The sequence below is a fragment of the Lampetra planeri genome, chromosome 30, assembly GCF_965212315.1.
Source record: "Lampetra planeri chromosome 30, kcLamPlan1.2.h2, whole genome shotgun sequence".
NCBI lineage: Eukaryota > Metazoa > Chordata > Hyperoartia > Petromyzontiformes > Petromyzontidae > Lampetra > Lampetra planeri.
Window position 1 is genome coordinate 9,683,955 of NC_136136.1, and position 19,830 is coordinate 9,703,784.

A 19,830-nucleotide genomic window follows, 5' to 3' on the forward strand; every position below is an offset into this window, starting at 1 on the left:
AATTAAAAGTGTCTTATGGGTCAATACATGAATGCAAAGCAGCGGAGAATGGAGATTTGCTGTATTGTGGGTGTTCTTATAGTACACTGGGCGACTGCATGCGCATTGTTATATGACTAACAGCTTCCCAAAGAGCGAACTGCAGTCCTGCTCCTTACCTCAATAAAAATAAAATTTAACCAAAATAGAGTCATTTTACAATTCACGTTGACTTTGATTATGCTGCTTCTTGTAATGTACACTCGGCCACTGCAATGTGTTGCACGTTAAGCACATAATACAGGGCTTTGCATTGATTTATTGGCCCATAAGTCAGCAAAGAGATGCTATGTGTTTGTACACATGGACATATGAGTGCACGTGTGTGTATGTACAGTATAAAAACAGGGCTGTGGAGGGAGGTGGACGTGAGGCGTTGCCAGCAGTGGTTGAATTGTAGTAAGGGTGCTGCTGCAAACAACGGGACGAAAAAAAATTCCGCTCAATCCAAGCCCAGCTCACCAGGCCATGCCGGGGTAAATTGGGTGTGACAAACAGTTACACACAGGGACACGTGGCACGCTGGGATATTTACCGTGCACGCAGGCGCGGCACGAACACCGCGTACGGGAGAGGGCACCGTGGCCCCGAGACGTGGCACACAAATTGGGCGGTACGCAAGAAGCAACTGTACAATGGAGTAAAACGAGTGGTTTAAAGTGAAACACCTCCAGGTGCAGCCGAGATCCGGCTGCAGCTCGTAATGTCGCAGTCACACGGGGGTTAGTTTCCGAGCAGATTCTCCCTCATTCAGCTTGCACGAAACCGAGATTATTTACAATTTGTGCAAAAACAATTACAATAAACGTTAAACAAAGGCGATACTGAACCACGGGCCACACGGGACGGAATCGCACACGGTCGAATGAGCTGCGCCACGACCGTTGGGGGGAGGAATATGGCGATTTTGGCAAATGGCGGAAAATTTTGATGGAAGCGGGCGCTTCCCCGAGCCCCTTACAATTCAAAGCCACTGGTTACTGGTTGAGGTTGAGCGTAAACTTCCACTGCTGCGTGATGGAGGGGCTGCACACCTCCACGGTGAGGCCACCCGCCTTGGCGTTCTTGCTGTCAAGGCACAGGTTTGTGCCCACGTGCCTCAGCTTGCTGTTGTTTTCTATTTGCTCCCATTTCTGCACAAGGGGTTTGAGAGGATGGTAGAGGTGGAAGTGTTAGGGGGTGGAAACGGACGTACGCAGCAGGTGTGGGCACAAGAGGGGCTGCTGAAGAAGTGATGTGATCAAGTCTTCTCAGGCTGTTCTCTGACAAGGCGACGGCACCGCTCGCTGCGAGAGTTAAGCGGAAATTTCCGTCTCATCGTGTAATAACAAGAGCACCACTGGAACGTTGAGATGAATAAAGCATGGATCAACAATTTATTTATAGGAATATACCTATACCAACTGAAGTGGCAACTAATTAACTGTTTAAGTTTACTATGGGCTAACTTCCTCAGCTATGATCAACACAATAAGATTCGCACAAGTGGCTGTTTCATCACGTTTTGACGAGGCCATTTTTAATCACCCAGACAGCTCAATGACAGCTGGCCCAACGTTGGAAGCACGCCTGTAATTCAGCAGTGGGCGTCAATGTGTCATGCCCTGACTCGCCAGGAGATGGCAGTACAGCAAAAATGGGGACTCACGTGAATATTTAAAAATACTTTTAAAAAACACGCTTTAATGAAATGTACCGTAAAAGTAATGGCAGAACTCCACGACTCCAGGAAGTGGCCCCGAGGCTTGCCATAACGTAAGGGGCCGTGGTGATTTACAGCCAACGTCAGTTGAGCGTGAACAATTAGACCCAAGCCGAAATATAACATATAAAAAAGATGGTTTAAAAATATGTTTTAAAATTTTTAATGATAGAATATAGTATTGTCACCAGTAAGATATAAGTGTACCAAGTTTGTAGTCGACACCACATTGGGAAGTGGGTTAAAATTGAGTTACAAGATTTGAGGATACGACAACAACAGAGTGAGTTGAATAAAAGCGTGTAAAAACTATTTAAAGGTCTTTTTCAACAGTTTATTTAACTTGACTCTTATGTTTGTCGTGGTCAAATCTTATAATAAAAATTTAGGCTACTTCCTGTTGTCCAATGAATTCCAAATTTTGCACACGTACTCAGATAAATTTTTTTATGGGCGGCTTATTAATTAAATATTTATGTGGGCAGGTCAAAAACGCCGCGGCCCCTAAACTGTGGAATCGCCTCGCCCAAGAAGCAGACGCCACGTGTCTCTTGTCACCAAGATGTCGACCACTTCCCCTTGTCCAATCGAGTTATTTACTTTTTTGTGCACTTTAAAATAAAACCGTTGTTTAAAAAAAAACTTTTATAAAGGAGTTTATTTATTTTACCAGGTAAGGCCCACTGAGCTATATGGCTCTTTTTCAGAAGCGACCTGGCCACAAATTATAGCTCAACGAAGTGGCTTATCGTGTGACCATTTATCACAGCCAAATACTCTAAACGCATTTTTCTAAATGTGGAGGGAAGAACCAGAGGACCCGGAGAACAATGCAAGTGACTGTGGAGAGAACATGTATACACTCCAAATATAAAGGCATCAGGGTTGGGATCGAACCCACGACCCCGTGCATACCAAGTGAAATAGTTAAAATCTCGCTGTTTGGGATGGTGCTTTTTTTCCCCTCACGTGGGTTTTCTCCCACATGCAGACTCATTAATTGGCCGAGAACATCCTCATATATAGAGGACCACAGAGCTTGGGGAATTTCTGGTACCGACTCATTCCGTGGCTGCCTTTCCCGCTAATCTGTGGTTCCTCCTCGCGCCTCTGAGACATGCTCTCAAGGAGAGTGAGCGAAAACTGTGTGATGGACAGCTAATGCCAGGGACTCACAGAGGCAGCTGTTGTTGCAAGGGTGTGTGGGGGTTGACCCTCACCTGTCGGCTGTCATTCTCCCTGCAAACCTGGAGCTTGAGGAGGCCTCCAGGTATGCGGTCGGTCACCGTCAAGCACAGATCAATGTGCTTCAATGACTTCTCCTTGGTGAAGGCCCATTCCTGTTGCATGCGCACACACACACACAGCCCACAACGTCAAGCTACCTGGTCGCCATCAGGTGGTCTCCCGCCCCGTCTGCTCTCTACCCCAGGGGCCCTGTGGCTGGCGCTGGAGACTCGCCTGGTTGCCGCCAGCGTTGTGGCACTCGTAGACCCCCACGGTGCCGTCGGCGAAGTGGCCCATGGTGTCCAGGCAGTTGGCTCCCTGCTGCAACGCCCCGAACGCCACGTCCTGCTTATCCGGAACCCTGGGGGGGGTCAGAGGGCAGCGACAGACACAGCAGAGGCAATGAACGTCATCAGCTTGTTCACGCCCATCGCACTTCTCTCCTGGGTTCTGCTCCCACCTCTCAAACCGTTCCCTCGACGTTTCTACACGAGGCCTAGCTTTGTGCGAGACCCCTCCGCCGTGGCATCCCACAAGGTTCCATCTGTGGCCCTCTTGCTCAACGCGATAAAATGTATCCTCATACTTGGCAAAACCGTGCGCTTGCACGCAGTGCAGGTTTGTGACAGATGCTCGCTCACAGCGATTACCCCGATAGCCTGAAAGGCTTGACGGGGAAATGTTTGTGTGTGTGTTTGTGTGTGCATGAGACCTGAGCTCAGGGTAGACATTATCCAGGTACCACTTGAAGGGCTTGCATTTCAGCTTCTCTCGGAGCTCCAACCGGCCCTGAATGCTTTAAACACACAGCAGCAGAGTTATTTGTTAATAACCTGGACGATAAACGTCGACGGCTTACTTTAACCCTGCGATTCTACAGCTTCTAATGCAGGGATAGTGAAGCAAGGCAGGTGTTCGGCTTCTCGCTGCCACCGCACAGCTCGAAAATAATCGTCAGCCGTAAATTCAATGCTAAAAAATTCGAATCTTGAGCCAAACGGGTACAGCGGTCACCTAAAACAACGGCGCAATGATGACAAATCACTCTAGATTTATGCACGTTCAAATAACCCGGAATGGTGACCACTAAATCTGGCGTGCGTGGAACATTACATTAACTGTCAGCAGCAGCGACCGCATGCCGGACCCACGTCGCACGCCGCTGTCAGTCAATTAACCCCCCCCCCCCCCGCGTTACGCCCCAGTTGAGAAGGAGTCGAAACATGGGGCTGTTTACTTTCCAAAGGAGACGCTCCTCGCAGAGGGCACTGCCGCGTAGTAGAAGTTCTTGTACTCGTCCATCCATACCTCGGCCGCTCTCCGCGTGTTCCTGCGACGAAAAAAAAAAACGTTCCGCGTGTGACAGCGGAGGGGCGAGAGGATAGGGGATGAGGGGCCGCATCGCGCTCGGTCGCCCTGGTCATCAAAGCCACGAATGACAACTGGGTTTTGCTCGTTGCTTACGCGAAGCCCCTGTGTTTCATGGGGTGGCCGTCAACATGCCCCAGTTCCTCGTCAGAGAGAGAGGGGGTAGAGGAGCGTGAAGAGGGCGAGCCGTGGAAACTCGGCAACGGCGTAAGAGACCAGTGGGCATGGTTTTTGTCTCACCGGCGGCCCGCCGACGTTCCTCCGTTACATCACGCAGATGCGGAGCGCGTCAAGAGCTGCCGTGAGAAACGTATAAACAAAGATATGTAATAACCTACTTGCTGTACTGCTTCTTACAGAACAAGGGAGAAAACGACCTCCCCCCCCACCGATTGCCTGTCACAACCCTCCTGGGGGTTGCACTGCCCCCCAGTGCCCCCCTCCCCACCACCCCAAATTGAGAAGTGAGGTGTTTCACTTTGATTTCATGTTCAGGCGCAGGCACCGAGTGCGAAATTACATTTTCATTGCAAGAACGAAAGACTTTGTGGTGCTGTCGTCGGCAGTGGTGCACAAGCACGGACAACAAACAACCCCTTCCACTTTCATCGCTAACATTGCCCCAAAAGATGGAGTCTGTTCTCCAATGACGTGGTAGCTGAAGAACAGCTCGATGTGGACAAATCACGTTATAATAAATAATATATAATATAGGGGTAAAGCACAGTCCGCGATAACACGTGGGATGCGTACGCAGGCTGAACAAAGACTGAGGCGCGGGGGTAGCATCTAGAAGCATCCAGCAGCATCCCAATGCCTCGTGCGATGATGCTACGCCGAGGCAGCCGTACAACCACTTATTCCTACTCGCGCGGCGTAGTTCCGTTCGCTCGATCGCGTGGCATCCAATTGGCATCCGCATTATAAAGACGTGTTCCCTAATACATTCATCGCGTTGTATCCAATTCACGGTATGAAAACAACACGCGGTGTGAGAGGAGAACGGGACTGCACTAGTTCTCTTCTTTAGGGCGGTGTCATTGACGAACGCGTAAAACAGAGGGACGCGTCCGCCTGATGCTCAACAGGAACCGAGAATGTTTCAGTGACAATGTCGTCATCACGGTACACGCGGATGCATTGCACACTTGGTGGGTGCGGGTGGGTGCTTGTCGCCCCCCCCCTTTGTGCTAATTAACAGAATCATCTTCAGCAGAATCCTGTTTGGGGAAATTTGTCCTCATTTTTATTTCAGTCTTCAAGTGGAAAACTAAAGTGACCAAAAAACCCATCCATGATGGGATATCGTTCAGATATGCTGCCAGAGTCGATACCGTACTACTCTCCGTCATCAGCAGAGGGCAGTACACCACTGGTAAGACCACCTCTTCTGTACTTAACTCAGCTCACCTGGTATAGTCAATAAAGGACATCTGACTGTCTGCAGGTGAATTGCTCGTTAGTTTCTATGTAGTTTCTCTGTTCACCAAAGTTGCAATCATTGAAGATTTGGTCCAACAAGGATTGAATGCTGATGTACCGGCCCTGGTCAGACACTGCCTCACCAATACATACTTCACCTGGAATGAAACATTCTACAAACAAATTGAAGGCACCCCAATGGGTTCTCCCTTACCTCCGGTTGCAGCCAATATTTTCATGGAAAATTTTGAGATGGGCACCATCCAGGCATCCACTCTACGCCCGTCCTTCTGGAAGAGGTACGTGGATGACACATTTGTCATCTGGCCACATGGCCGACCGGCTCTGAACCAATTCCTCAACTACATCAATTCCATACACCCAGCCATCAAATTTACCACTGAGGTAGAAAAGGATTGCAAGCTACCTTTCTTAGATGTCCTAATCAAAAAGAGACTAAATGGCTCAATGAGCCATTCTGTCTACAGGAAAGCAACCCATACAGATGCCTACCTAAAACCTGACTCCTACCACCATCCATCCCAGAAGAATTCCGTCATTATAACTCTACACCAGCGAGCTCAATGTATCTCCAACCATGAACACTCAAACACGTACGCCAAGCCCTCAAGGTGAATGGATACTCTGACTACACAATCCGCAAAGCCATCACCCCAACCGTGAGAAAGGAGGCATCTGAGGATCCAATCAAAACCATCACCTTGCCATACATAGCAGGGGTAATCAAAAATATTTCCAAAATCATGAACAAACACAAGATCCAGGTCTGATTTAACATGGTACATAAAATTCGTGATCTGATCCCATCTGTGAAGGACAAGATCCCTGACATGCAATACCCCGGCGTCTACAAACTAAGCTGTATCTGCGGCAGCAGTTACATTTGGCAAACTAAGCGACATGTCTCGGACCGTGTTCGTGAGCATAAGGCAGATTTGAAACACGGTAGGACCAATACTTCTGCCGTGGCTGATCATTATTTTAATGCGGCTGGCTCACATGAAATGTATTTCTCCAAGACGAAGGTACTTTGCAAACCCACTGGCTATCAACAAAGATTAGTTCATGAAGCCATCCATATATACCGACATAGACACAATTTCATGGGTACAAACTCAGCAATCACTGGATGGACGTTATCAACCATTCAAAGTCATAACTGGCTGTAATGTTTCCCTTTAATTGGTGGAGGCCCACCACCAGTACCATCTGTACCCACTACTACCATCACCTCTAGCAGCAACCTCCATCGTCAACAGTGTGATTGTGTAAAGCGAGGTGCAATGATTACCTGGCAACCCTTGAATTGGTGGAAACCCACCACCAGCACCACCATTGCCCACTACGACCATCACTTACATTAACATTAGCTGCCCCATCCATGCTGCTGACACTTGGGCTACGTCCATTTTAAATCTTTATAAACAGTTTGCCTTGAGAGGCTAACCCCCCTATTCCTGATGACGCCCGCTTGTGTTGTGATCAAAACGTTGTGTTTATTTTTTATTCACTTTATTTTTATTATGATTTTTCTTCTATCTACGAGACTTTACCACAAGAACCAAAGAATAGTATACCAACATCCAATGTTGTATGCTCACATGTTTATTGTACTTCCCCCGCATCTCGGATTAGCACAGTTGGCTATGTACGGTGCGAAAGAAGTCCCACATACACAGATTCCTGCCTTCACCAACCCGTATAGACCAGCATGGTGAAGTATGGTCAAATAACACTCACAACCCACACGGACGTGGAGAGGGCCCTCATCTAGCAGCGAGTCTTTTTTGTTGTTGATGCAGTTGCTGAGCACAGGCTGCTTTAGTCGCAGCACACTGGAGCCAGCCAAGGCTGTGGGTGTTCGTTACCTGGCAAACACGGTGCCACTGCCGCCGGGGAACGAGTAGGGGTGCTGCTTCCGGAAGACGTGGCCCACGCGGCTGCACGGGATGATTTCCAGAGACCCACCGCACTGCCACACGCGGAACGAGATCTCTGCGCGTGGCGCGGAGCGTGCACGCACACACACACACACAGTGTGCGCACACACGCATGCACGTAAATATAGAGCACGCAACGATAGCCGCCGCTCGCCACTTAGTGACGGTGACGTCCCCGCAGCGCTTGTACCAGGCTAAACTGAACTATTTAAACTAAACTATTTTTATTTCACCAGGTAAGGCCCACTGAGCTATATAGATCGTTTTAAGAAGCGACCTGGCCATAAATGATAGCTCAACAAAGTCACTTATCATGTGGAAATGTATCACAGCCAAATACTCTAAACTAGGTGCTAGGTGCACTCATTAAGTGGGGGAGGCTTGCTGGCAGGTCGCAGGACAGACCAAGGTGCTAACGGTTGACTGACTGAGATGACTGCAGATGATATTCCAGTGGTCATTACAAACCAGGGAGGGGGATCTATACGTAGATCACCCAATAAGTAAATATATACAGTAGAACCTCGGAGATCGAACGCACCAGAACTCGAACAAATCGGTGTTCGAATGGCCTTCTGGAACGAATAAAGTTTGATCTCCGGGGTACCACTGTAGTATTTTTTTTTATTACTCGAACCCTTGGCGTAGTTCCTGTTGGCTAAATTCCTCCAGGCTGAGTACCCTCCCATACTCGGAGAAGGCACCTATCACAGGCGTGATGTGTGCTGCCAAGCCGAACAGAAATTGGTTAAATAATGGACAACTCCAACTCCCCACACATTTTCACATCTAACTCTTATCCACTACTCCATCTCTTTATGTCCACCAATATCTTCTGAACGCGTTTACCCACCAAGGTTTTCGCCGCCCCAGATGTCCATCATCATGTCATACTTCCCAAGCTCCTCAAAGTAAGCTTTTTCCATCACGAACAGACCCCCAGCAATCATAGGGGTCCTGCAGATCACATAGACGCAAGCATACGAACACAAAGATCCCCCGTTTAGTTTTTTTATACTGTCGGAGCAAAGGCCTTGTGGCGGGTTGCATAAAACATGTGAAGCAGAATCTTCCCTAATTTTTCCCATGTAAATCAGTGTAACTAAAGGGGCGAAATCACTTAATGTGTTTTATGCAACTGACTACTCATGCATAATGCATGGCAACTGAAATTTGAGGAGAGGAATGAGCTGTGCCGGCTTTGTGGTGAGCGGTGCACAGCAAGAGGTGTGTGGGGAGTGGTAGGTGGAGCGTACTGTATACAGTGCACGGTGCAGTCTGTTATAAGCGGTGCAGTGTAGGGAATACTGTGCAGTGGGTAATGCTGCACGGTTACGTAGAGTGGGGTGTGTGGTACGCAGTGTGTGGGACACGGTGTGTGGTGTGTGGTGAGCGATAGTGGAGCGGTTGGCGCGCTGCACTACGAACCTGGCGACCCGGATTCCATTCTCACTCACGGCCAACACCAGTGACGATAATTTGAACCGATCCTGGGCCTCCCCAAGGTCGACTCAGCCTCAAATGAGTTATTGGTGCAGTGTGTAAATATTGCCACTGGGGAGGCAAAGGTAGCCAGGCATGGTGCTGGTCACCCGTCCCCTCATGTGCCGTGCAGTCCTTCGTAGGTGCTCACTAACAGCACTTGCCCCAACAGTCTGTTACAAGCTACACGCGGGATCTTTGTCTTTGGTGCAGCTGCCGCTTGTACCGGATAGGGGAGGTCGGTGTTGTCTGCCGGGCTTTCCTCTGCTCTGGGGTCAGGTAGTCCCACTTGAAAACCAGGTTCCACTCGAAGCCTGCCAATGCAACGTCGGCGGTGGTCACAGAATCAGAATCTTACTTTATAGTGGAGGAATCCGATGATCTACAAAGCTTTTTGTCACAGATGTCCAGTAGGGGGAGGTCAAAAAGTTACAACAACAAACAATACAAAAGCACAATAGGAATGAAAAGTAAAGGGAAGGTAGGAAATCACTTTAAACTTTTTATTTTACCAGGTAAAGAAAGCCCACTGAACTATAAACTTATTTTTCAGAAACAATCTGGTCACACATGATAGCTCAACGGAGTGGCTTATCACGTGTAAATTCATAGCAAGCCAAATATTAGAAAATGCTGCGGTGTCCATTTTTTGTGTCTGTATCCCAAACATAACCCTACAAGTAACCGGTGAGCCAAATGTGCCCAATCGTGCATGGTATGAAATGTATACGCTACATTTGAGCATGCGGTGGTGGCGCATGGTAATTATTGATTACAGTTTTGATGCAGAGCGTGTGCATGTGCAACCGCATTCCAGGAGGCTGTGGGGCATGCGTTGTGGGGGAAACGGAGACATCCGTGTGTGTACTACATGCTAGGGCTGTGACGGTGAATTAATATCTGTGAAAAATATCTTTATAGGTCATCAGAATTCCTCCAGTATAAATATTCGGATTCATTAACATACAAATTTTATCTCACAATACGTGAATTGATTTGCGTATTTTTTAAGTAATCAGTTCTCGTGAACCTTTAAACTCCAAAAAAAGCCCAAACAGATTCTTGAATCAAACCGTGACCCATGAAACGTAACAAACCGCAAGGTGTTCTCAAAACAGTGGGCTAACTCAGGGGTGCGGTGCCTCGGCAGATTCCTTTTCTTAACAAAACAAAACTACAAAATCCACTATTTACATTAAGCTCCATTACCGTCTGTAATGGGGTGACTGCCCAATTCTTGGAGAAACTAATCAGAAGCAAAGGGAGGACAATTTGAAAAATATGCAACATTTTTTTTTACCTTAACCCATAAGCTTCCGCACCGCGAACGAAATACTTCCCAAGGGGGGAAACTGAACACTGGAAAGAGTTCCATACTCCCTCGACGCCTGCTACGCGTGGTCTCTCCTCCCCTCGTTCTCTCGCGAAACGACAGAGCCGGTGTAACGCGGGTTCCAGCCGCTCTGCGAGGGGGGCCACTCTACGTCGCCACCGCCACCTCTGCCGTCACCGCTCACCTCCCTTGAGGTCAGCGGAGGCGCCCACGTACTGGAAGTTGTCCATGTTTATGACGTCGATGATGGGACACACGACCCGGGTCCGGTCCTGTGCCACCGCCGCCGCGCACGCACATGGGTGAAAAACCTCCGTTAGATTTGCTTGACTCGCGGATGTGTGTTTGAGTGTGTTGCGCACGTGCTGTAGGGTCTCTTCTCGATTATCCGTGGGTGGATTGTCAGGCCCGCGGACTGACCGTGCTCTTCCATGCCTTGTTATACATCACAGCTGGTTGCGATAATAGCTGCTCCTCACTCGTTAAGGGTCGGTGCTCACGTGACCACAAACACGGCGATAAGTTAATTTGTTATATAAATAATAAAGGCACCGCATTCTACGTCCCCTTTCTACATAGTAAGCAATACGTACATTTCCATAGCCTAATTTCCATATGTTTTACTTTATCCGTTTTTTGGCGTATCTGGGACAGCCCTGCACCCCATTACACTGGGTAATTGATAGTTGACTACATTATTGTTGTTTCCTCCAACATATCCCAGCTGTGTTATTGGAGCCGTGCCATCACGAGGTGAGCAAAAATCTATCTCTAATTAGCAGAGCATACTGTCACGTTCGGGAATAGCCCACCGAAATTGACATCACCAAACTATTTCTGAGGGCGGCCTCTGTCGCGTCAACAGGCCTCCCTCGCATAATACCAGGTGAGATTCCTTCACGCTTCGCAAAGAATCGTCCACCTCATGTCGATCACCGAACATATTTATACTGAGAACGCTCAAGAGTTGGGATCGGTTGATTTGAGTAAAAAAAAAACAATGCTTTACATTATGGGGGTGCTTTATGTAGTTGTTGGTAATCTGGCCGAGACTCAGCTCGCTACGCTTGAGAATGTGGTTTACTCAAGAGGTGGCTGTAACCCAGTTTGAACCCTAGGAGGAGTGGGACAGCAGTAGCTTGCTTGAGCCCGTTCTGGTTCAGCGCCTCTAACATGGCCAAGTGAGCGTCCTAAGCCAGCTTTGTGTTTCATTTAAAAGCAGAGTTATGGCTCACACAAGCGAGTGCTGTTCTACTCAGGAAAAACATCCCACACACCTAACCACCGACCACAGATGACACATCGTCTGGGTTGCAAATGGATGCGAAAGGGAACATTGCAGTAATTTTCCCCCGTGTCTTTGTTAAAAAAAAAAACATCTGCCCCAGCCCTTTTTTACATTTTTGCGTAAAAGGGCTAACGAATACCGCCAAAAGTCAATGTTTGCCGATGATGGCACTCAGCCCGAGGTTGAGTCACGCACATGCACAAGGCTCCCTCCAAATTCACGGGTCAACAGCTGCTCCTCGTGAAGCTGAGCCTGGCTTGTTTTGGGGTGTGGTTACAAGTTTCTAAGACACTTTACTCTCATGATTTCCAATCCGAGCCTTGATCTGGGAAAATAAGATTCTCCACCAAGTACATTGTCAATTTTTGATGGAAACATCTGTGCGCAAAGATATCTTCTTTTTTTGTAACTCAAACATCTTAGAACGTCAACAGTACTTGTGCTGTGACTGCTGAATGCCTCGTGGAACGTGGAATTCCCACCGCTCGATCAGCGCTGCTAGCAAACAAGCAACACTGCAATGCTAGTTTGAGCTGAAAGATGTTCCAAATTGCCTTTGATTTTAAGCCCAGGTCACCTGACTCCTTCTGGGTGTCTTACTCGCCTTCAGTGCCGTGTGTTTGATTAATTTAATGCGGCGTTTTACAGAGCACGAAGCATGGCTGGTGTAATTATCGCTCTAATTACTGTCAATTGAAAAACGATCACTTCTGCAAGTGATGTCTTTGAGATGTCTCTCTTCATTTGCCTCAGTGTCCCCTGCTGATATATTATTAAAATATCCAGCTCCTACCGTGACATTATAAAAGCAAGGCATATTGTCCAGGTTTTGCAATTAAATTGCTAAATGGCGAACGTGAAGTCATTAGATGGTCAAAATTTGCACATCATCATCGCCGTTATTTTTATGCCAGATTGAGATCACTGAAAGTTCATCAATCGGTGACCTCTGACCAGAAAAACATCACATTTTTAGCATTTAATGGGGTTGAGGGCAGGTCGTATGGGGCCATCAACCGTGGGTCCCATTCTAATTAGACAGAAAGACCTTTCAAGTGAGCTAATGCTCACTCGGATCGGCCAAGAAGCTTACGCGGTGCAGGGCTGAGGTGGGCAGAGATTAAAACACGGCCCAATGTATAAGCAGATTAAGTCCCGCTGATGTGACATGGTGCTTCCGGAAGCCAGTTTAATATAGCCGGACTTAGTGACCCGCAGCTTTCATTTGCAACCTAACTATACATACGCACACACACACACGTGCACGCGAGCGGTGTATTCATAACAGACTAGGCGGCGCAGCAGTTGAGAGGATTGATCGCAATCTGAAGGTTAAAATCCCGATGGCGGATGGGGGAGGGCAGTCAGACTCAGTGTATCATTCTCTTAGGTTCGATGCCACTCTGTGAGAAGTCAACGGTGGAGGTTGAGCAGACGAGTCGGCCTCCGTCAAAACGATTTTTTGGGATCCACACCAACAGAGGAGTGCTGCCTTCTCAAGTGTGAGTAAGAAGGCACTCTTAAGTGTTCATCTTTTGATCAATGTATGCCACTACTAACAGGAAATGCTTCCAATAATAAAAAAAAGCCATTACGTAATAAACAATAAATGCCCAATCGGTCAATTGATTTCAGGTTGTGACAGGGGTTTTGCACAGTAGTTGGTGACACCGTAAATTTTCCTACATATTCATTTCTCAAATGTCTGGAGTCGCCCGGCCAAAGGAGTTGTTCGATGAACTTACCACAGTCGTTCTGGCTCAAGTGAGTTAAAATTTTCCGCACAAATTTGTAGCCATTCAATCGTTTGTGCATGAGCAGACACTTCAACAATTGGTAGGTGGCCAACACAACACCCGGCCACCTTTGTTTTCCTGGTGGCAATGTTTACACACCGCCCAAGGTACTCATTTGAGGCCGAGTCGACCTAGTGGAGGCTCAGGAATGGTTTAGATAATTATCACTGGTGGTGGCCATGAGCGGGAATTTAACTCAGGTCGATGGGTTTGCAGCACAGCACGCTAACTGCTGTGCCACCACTCTCCACCTGAACATGTACATAAGACAAATATCCCCCCGTACATCCTTAACACACTTTTGGGGAAAGTGCAGTTAGCGAGCACCTATGAAGGCCGGAACGGCACACGAGGTGGTGGCGTGTGGCCAGCACCATACCCGGCTGCCTTTGTCTCCCTAGTGCCAATGTTTTTACACATCGCACCAGGTACTCAATTGTGGCCGAGTCAACCTAGGGGAGGGGCCCAGGACCAGTTCAGATAAACGTCACTGGTGTTGTCTGTGAGCGGGAATCTAACTCAGGTCGCTGGGTTCGTAGCGCAGCGTGCTAATAGCTACGCTACCGCTCCCCACATGCACGTACGCGCGTACACACACACACGTACGCGCGTACACACACACATGTACGCGCGTACACACACACAAACTGCACCTCGGCCACTCTCTCGAGCAGCGGCTCCAGCCAGTGTTCATTGCACTCGCAGTGACTGTCCAGGAAGGTGAGGATGGCGCTCTCCGCGATGTCGGCTCCCCGCACTCGCGATCGCATCAAACCTGGGCAAGCACACACACGTACGCACACACACACCACACAAACAAAGATAAAGTGCTGTTAAACGAGCACCTACGAAGACCGGCACGGCGCACGAGGTGGTGGGTGGCCAGCACCACGCCCGGCCACCTTTGTCCCCTAATGGCGATGTTTACACATCACACCAGGTACTCATTTGAGGCCGAGTCAACCTACGGGAGGCCCAGGACCGCCTTTGTCTCCCGATTGCTGTTGTTTATGCACCACACCAGGTACTCATATTTGAGGTTGAGTCGACAATGGGAAGATCCGGGTCAGGAAGAGTCTTGTAGAGTTTTTTTTTGTTCCCCGTGATTTGGCTGCGATGATGACCCACCACTGCCCCAGTTCACCCAAGTCAATCTTGCCTCTCTGCGATGCCACCACGAGAGAGATTCACACACCTCGTGATTCTGCTCAGTGGCAATTGTCCGACTTGCTTCAAGCGGCATTTCGTATATTCTCTGAAGTACTGAGGCTATCTCTTTATGTGGATGTCCCTCTCTGTTTGTGGGTTGTCCCTCTGTGTGTGTTGCTTTGTGTCTCTCTCTCCATGTGTATCTCTTGCTCTTGCGGGTTTTTGTTCCTGTTGCCCGGCTCTCTGACATTGACATACTAATATTCTTATTGACACAACCCCCCGTTGCTGGAGCCATCTCACATTGACATGCTAATCTCTTACATTTACGTACAAATTCCTTCTCTAGCTCCGCCCACTTACCTTTGGGTTGGGCCCACCAAAATCCTATATAACCTCTTGTTGCAGCAGCTCTTTCTCCTACGTCAGCAGTTCTCCTGCTGTGTTTGTTTCACCTGATGACGGTTGCTTGTGTTGCGATCGAAACGTCGTGATCTATACATTTTCTATCTACGTGACTTTACCGAAAGAACCAGAGTACTAAGACTAGCTAGGCCTCTACAAAACTCCGTGTTTGTGTAAACCTTTCCTTTGGGGCTGTGGCAGTGTCTCTTAAACATAAGTAAAACAATTTGTTGGGTCTCAACTCAACCCATCGTCCCAGTCGGGTTGATAACAGTGGTTATAGTAATAGGTTTTTACCCTTTTATCTGGCAACAAAACTGACACCTTTTTACAAGGGATCATGTTTGCATTAACCACAACACTTGCGATCAAAATGCAAACAAAATTCAACAGTGGTTGTTCCAATACAAGGGTCCTGGCTAACACCATGGGCATGTGGAGTTTTTCACCGCCAGCTCAACACACCAAATACTCAATGAATCCCACCCATCTGGCTCTGGGTCTTTCCCCGTGGTTTCAGTCACCAGTGATTCGTGGATTAGGCCACGTAATGAGCTGTGCCACATTTGTGCGTGAAAACCCTGCAACCACCCGCTTAATGCGAGAACAATTCTCGTAACTAAATTTACAATTTAAATACGAGACAACAGAAATTCGGCCGAACCCAAAAAGCCAATTGCGAAACTAAATTTGACATGCCGATTCAATGTCCCCCAGAATTACAAGGTCTGTGCAGTCGACTCATGCGCTCTGTGGCTGACTGTAAACATGGTGAAATATCAAGAGGCAGTTGGGTAGGAGACCGCAAAATACTTAATACAGTAAAACCTTGGATTGCGAGCATAATTCGTTCCGGAAACGTATTTGTAATCCAAAGCACTCGTATATCAAAGCACTCTTATATCAGTTGTGATCACGTGATGCTCGGCAGACAAAGCGTATACACGTACTACTCGTATTGCAAGACCTCGCTCGTTTATCAAATTCATATTTATTTAAAAATTTTGCTCGTCTTGCAAAACACTCGCAGACCAAGTTACTCGCAATCCAAGGTTTTACTGTAGTACTTTACATTTTTATAGTGTTAATCCTGCTAATAGTATCCCATAATGCTGTACCATTAATAATATATAAGGACCAAATCCCATTTACAGCCACTACCAAGCAAATGAAAACCCTACAAGCAAGCAATATAAAAAATAGATAAACAAATTAAGAAATGGCACCAACATCAAAAGCATAAACAACAAAAAAGCTTGATAAATAATAATAGGTGTTACCCTTTCAGGCAATAAAACAGGTGTTAAGATGTTCAAACACTGTTTTATTACCAAAAATAGTAAAACCTATTATTATTTTTCATACTTTGATACTAGCAAAAACGTCCCACGCTACCATCATTAAGTAGGTCCTGAATTTTGTTATTATACACGGTTTTGTCCATGATGACCGTGGCATTGCCCTTGTTGGCTGAGAGGATGACGACATCGTCCCTCTTTTTCAATTGAGATAACTCGAAACGCTCCTCCTTACTGATGTTGCTGACTGGTATCTTAGCACTTTTGAGGGTTGCAGCGATTTCAGATCTTGTCACGTCTGCAGCGATGTGTCCCAAACCCTTAAGCGCTACATCGACCAGGGCAATAAAGTCATCCACTGGTATGCACTATTCGCCTTTTGGTGTTCTCTAGTCTGACACTGGTGAGACTAGGTCATGAAGAAGGCTGTATCTAGCGTAGGCCAAACAGTCTCAAAGACAATGCCCATATATTATCAGAGCATGTTTGTTTGCATGTTCATCACAAGTACGTGTAGTTAATGCAGACTTCACTCATTGCAAAAGGTTTCTATTTGTTGTTTGAACATCTTAACACCTCCTGTTTTATTGCCAGAAAGGGTAAAACTTATTATTATTCATCATACACAACAAAGGTCGACTACACGTCCTAAACCACAGTCCCAACTTCCCAACGAAGCCAGGAAACCTTCAGAGGAGGGGGAGGCGGTGGTGTGGGGCCAAAAAGTTAACGACTCATTTCGACCAATCGGTCCAATGTCCAAAAAGTGATTACCTCCTTTTCAGCGTATGCCTGGATGAATAAAAAGGCCTCTAAAATAATGAAATGACGGGAGTTGTTTTTTGTCGGTTGTGGAGTGGCAGGGGTATTCCAGACCACAGGGGCTGCGCATGAGAAAGTGGCAACTTGTCCATCGGCCATTGGCGAGGTGCGACGGCCTCAACGGCACCGTCCAAGATGAACTCTTGACCTTGCTCTTCGTCCCTGGGAGGTAGAGAGTGGCTCAACGCGCTGGGTGTTTGACGTTAGGAGGCACTGACCTTCACGCTTCTCGTTCCTTATCGTCTTCACCTTTTCGATTTTTGCCAACAGCTTCCCATCTTCGGCTGAAACAAAAGCGCAAACACGGCAATGCAATCGCGCAATTGATTGTCGGCGAACAAACACACGCACGTGACAACACACAATGACACACCTCTCACACTTAATCAATCACAAAGACAAAGAACTCCCGTATACACACATACTTACTCTCACATACATAAACAAGAATTACAGACGCACAGCACAAACCCCCCCCCCCACCCGTGGAGTCTACACGAACTTCTAGAGCAAGTGCTGTTAGCGAGCACCTATGAAGGACAGCACGGTGCACGAGGAGGTGGTGTGGCTGACCTCAGGCATTAATTTCAGGTTGAGTTTATCTAGAGGAGGCCCAGAACCGAGTGCAGATAACCACCACTGATGATAGCCATTGTCAGGAATCGAAATTGGGTCTTAAGGCTTGGAGCACATGGCGCCAACCACCACGCAACCGCTACCCACACACAGCACATACACAACCGTATAACACGTGCATACACCAAATACGATTAAATGCCACTCACACACATGTACTCACACTGGCACACATACATACGAGATGCACACATCCCAACAAAGACAAAGATTTCCCATATAGCCTTAACAGACTATTGGGGCAAGTGCTGTTAACGAGCACCTATGATGGCTGGCACAGCACACGAGGGGGTGGGTAGCCAACACCACGCCCGGCCGCCTTTGTCTCCTGAGTGGCGATGTTTAGACATCGCATCAGGTACTCATTTGAGTCTGAATCAACCTCGGGGAGGCCCAGGACCGGTTCAGATAATCGTCAGATAATTGTGGTGTTGGCCGTGAGTCAGAATCGCACTCTGGTCACCAGGTTTGCAGCGCCGTGCACTAACCACTGTGCCACCGCTCCCCAATACACACACGTTATTTATATTTGCATGCTCGTCGCTGATTATATCATCCATAAAAAACTGTGTGCATGTGTGTAAATGTGGCACATTAGAACAGCTATTACCAGCCAGCTGGTGTGAAGAAAAACATTATGAGAACAGTTGGGTGCTAAATCGTTGTGTAAATTTAACGGCAGCTAAATGTTGATAAAGCATGGACACTGGCAGAGAGGGCTTAGGCCTAAGAAGCCGATAGAAATTAAAACGTTTCTCCATGTTTTGTTTGGTTGTTCGTATGTAGGTTGAACTTCTTTCGCACCGTACGTAGCCAACCGTGCAAATCGGAGGTGTAGAGGTAAGACAATATACTAAACACAAAAGCAGTTCTAATTATGTGCGTGGTTTCACATCCTGGACACTGCTGCTCTATCAGTAATCCTGCTCCACACATAGCAGACTAGAGAGCCTGGCAGGGTGATATGGCCTCGCGTGTTCTCTGTCTGATGCAGAATTTCTCAATTCTAACTAAACTACAAAACTAAAGTTCTTATATTACTAGGTAAGGCCCACTGAGCTCTATAGCTCTTTTTCATAAGCCACCTGGCCACTATTGATAGCTCAACGAAGTGCCTTAACACGTGGGAAAATTCTAGCGGCCAAATACTCTAAACGCGTGTTTATATATGTGGAGGGAAAAACCGAAAGACTCGGTGAAAAATCCACACGACCACGGGAAGAGAGAGAGACACGCAAACTCCAAATATACAGCAGGCACCAGAGTCGGGATCAAACGCACGACCTCCTGCATACCAGGCATGGTAGTTAACATCTGGCCACCATGCCATCAACTCTCTTAATCAGATCTCAATAAGCAAGAGTTTAGCCTGGTTAGTTCTTGAATGGGTGGGCACCAGGTGTTGCCGGCATGTGGCTGTGAGAGGCAGCCAAGAGAAGTGAGTGTTAAGTGTAATTCTTTTATATGTGTAGAGCTTTTCCTTTTTTCTCCCATACGCTTAACATTAATTCACGCTGTCGAGCACACATCCGAATGCAGGACTCTCAGTCTATAGACCCAGCTAGGACTGTCAACCCGAATTCCTGAATGTTAATACAAAATATGGACGGTGACAGCCGATATTCAAAAGTAGATGACATGATTCTTGTATCATGGGACCTCCTTTGACAGTACTAAAATATAAGAATAGGTTTTTCCCTTTTTTATTTTTTCTGGCAAATCGAAACAAAACAGGTGTTGAGATGTTAAAACACCAAACTGAAACCTTTTACAAGGAATCATGTCTGCATTAACCACAATACTTGTGGTCAGGATGCAAACAAAAACATTTTTTGTTGCCAGAAAAAAGGGGAAAACCTATTCTCATATTTTGGTACTGGCAAAGGAGATCCCATGATGTAG

At 47.3% G+C, this 19,830-nt stretch overlaps 1 protein-coding gene across 1 annotated transcript in view; it reads right to left on the reverse strand.

Annotated features, from left to right (window-relative positions):
- Positions 1-895: 895 nt before the first annotated feature.
- Positions 896-19,830, reverse strand: part of LOC144728950 (polypeptide N-acetylgalactosaminyltransferase 2-like) — a 67,278-nt gene continuing 48,343 nt past the window's right edge. Inside the window, exons 6-16 of the mRNA XM_078608731.1 lie at positions 17,511-17,576; positions 14,272-14,393; positions 10,719-10,806; positions 9,428-9,515; positions 8,573-8,676; positions 7,648-7,774; positions 4,206-4,298; positions 3,681-3,764; positions 3,203-3,329; positions 2,962-3,081; positions 896-1,172 (exon numbers count right to left, since the gene is read on the reverse strand). Of these exons, the coding sequence (XP_078464857.1) occupies positions 1,017-1,172; positions 2,962-3,081; positions 3,203-3,329; positions 3,681-3,764; positions 4,206-4,298; positions 7,648-7,774; positions 8,573-8,676; positions 9,428-9,515; positions 10,719-10,806; positions 14,272-14,393; positions 17,511-17,576 (1,175 nt within the window). The 3' untranslated portion in view covers positions 896-1,016. The remainder of the gene's footprint in view (positions 1,173-2,961; positions 3,082-3,202; positions 3,330-3,680; positions 3,765-4,205; positions 4,299-7,647; positions 7,775-8,572; positions 8,677-9,427; positions 9,516-10,718; positions 10,807-14,271; positions 14,394-17,510; positions 17,577-19,830) is intronic.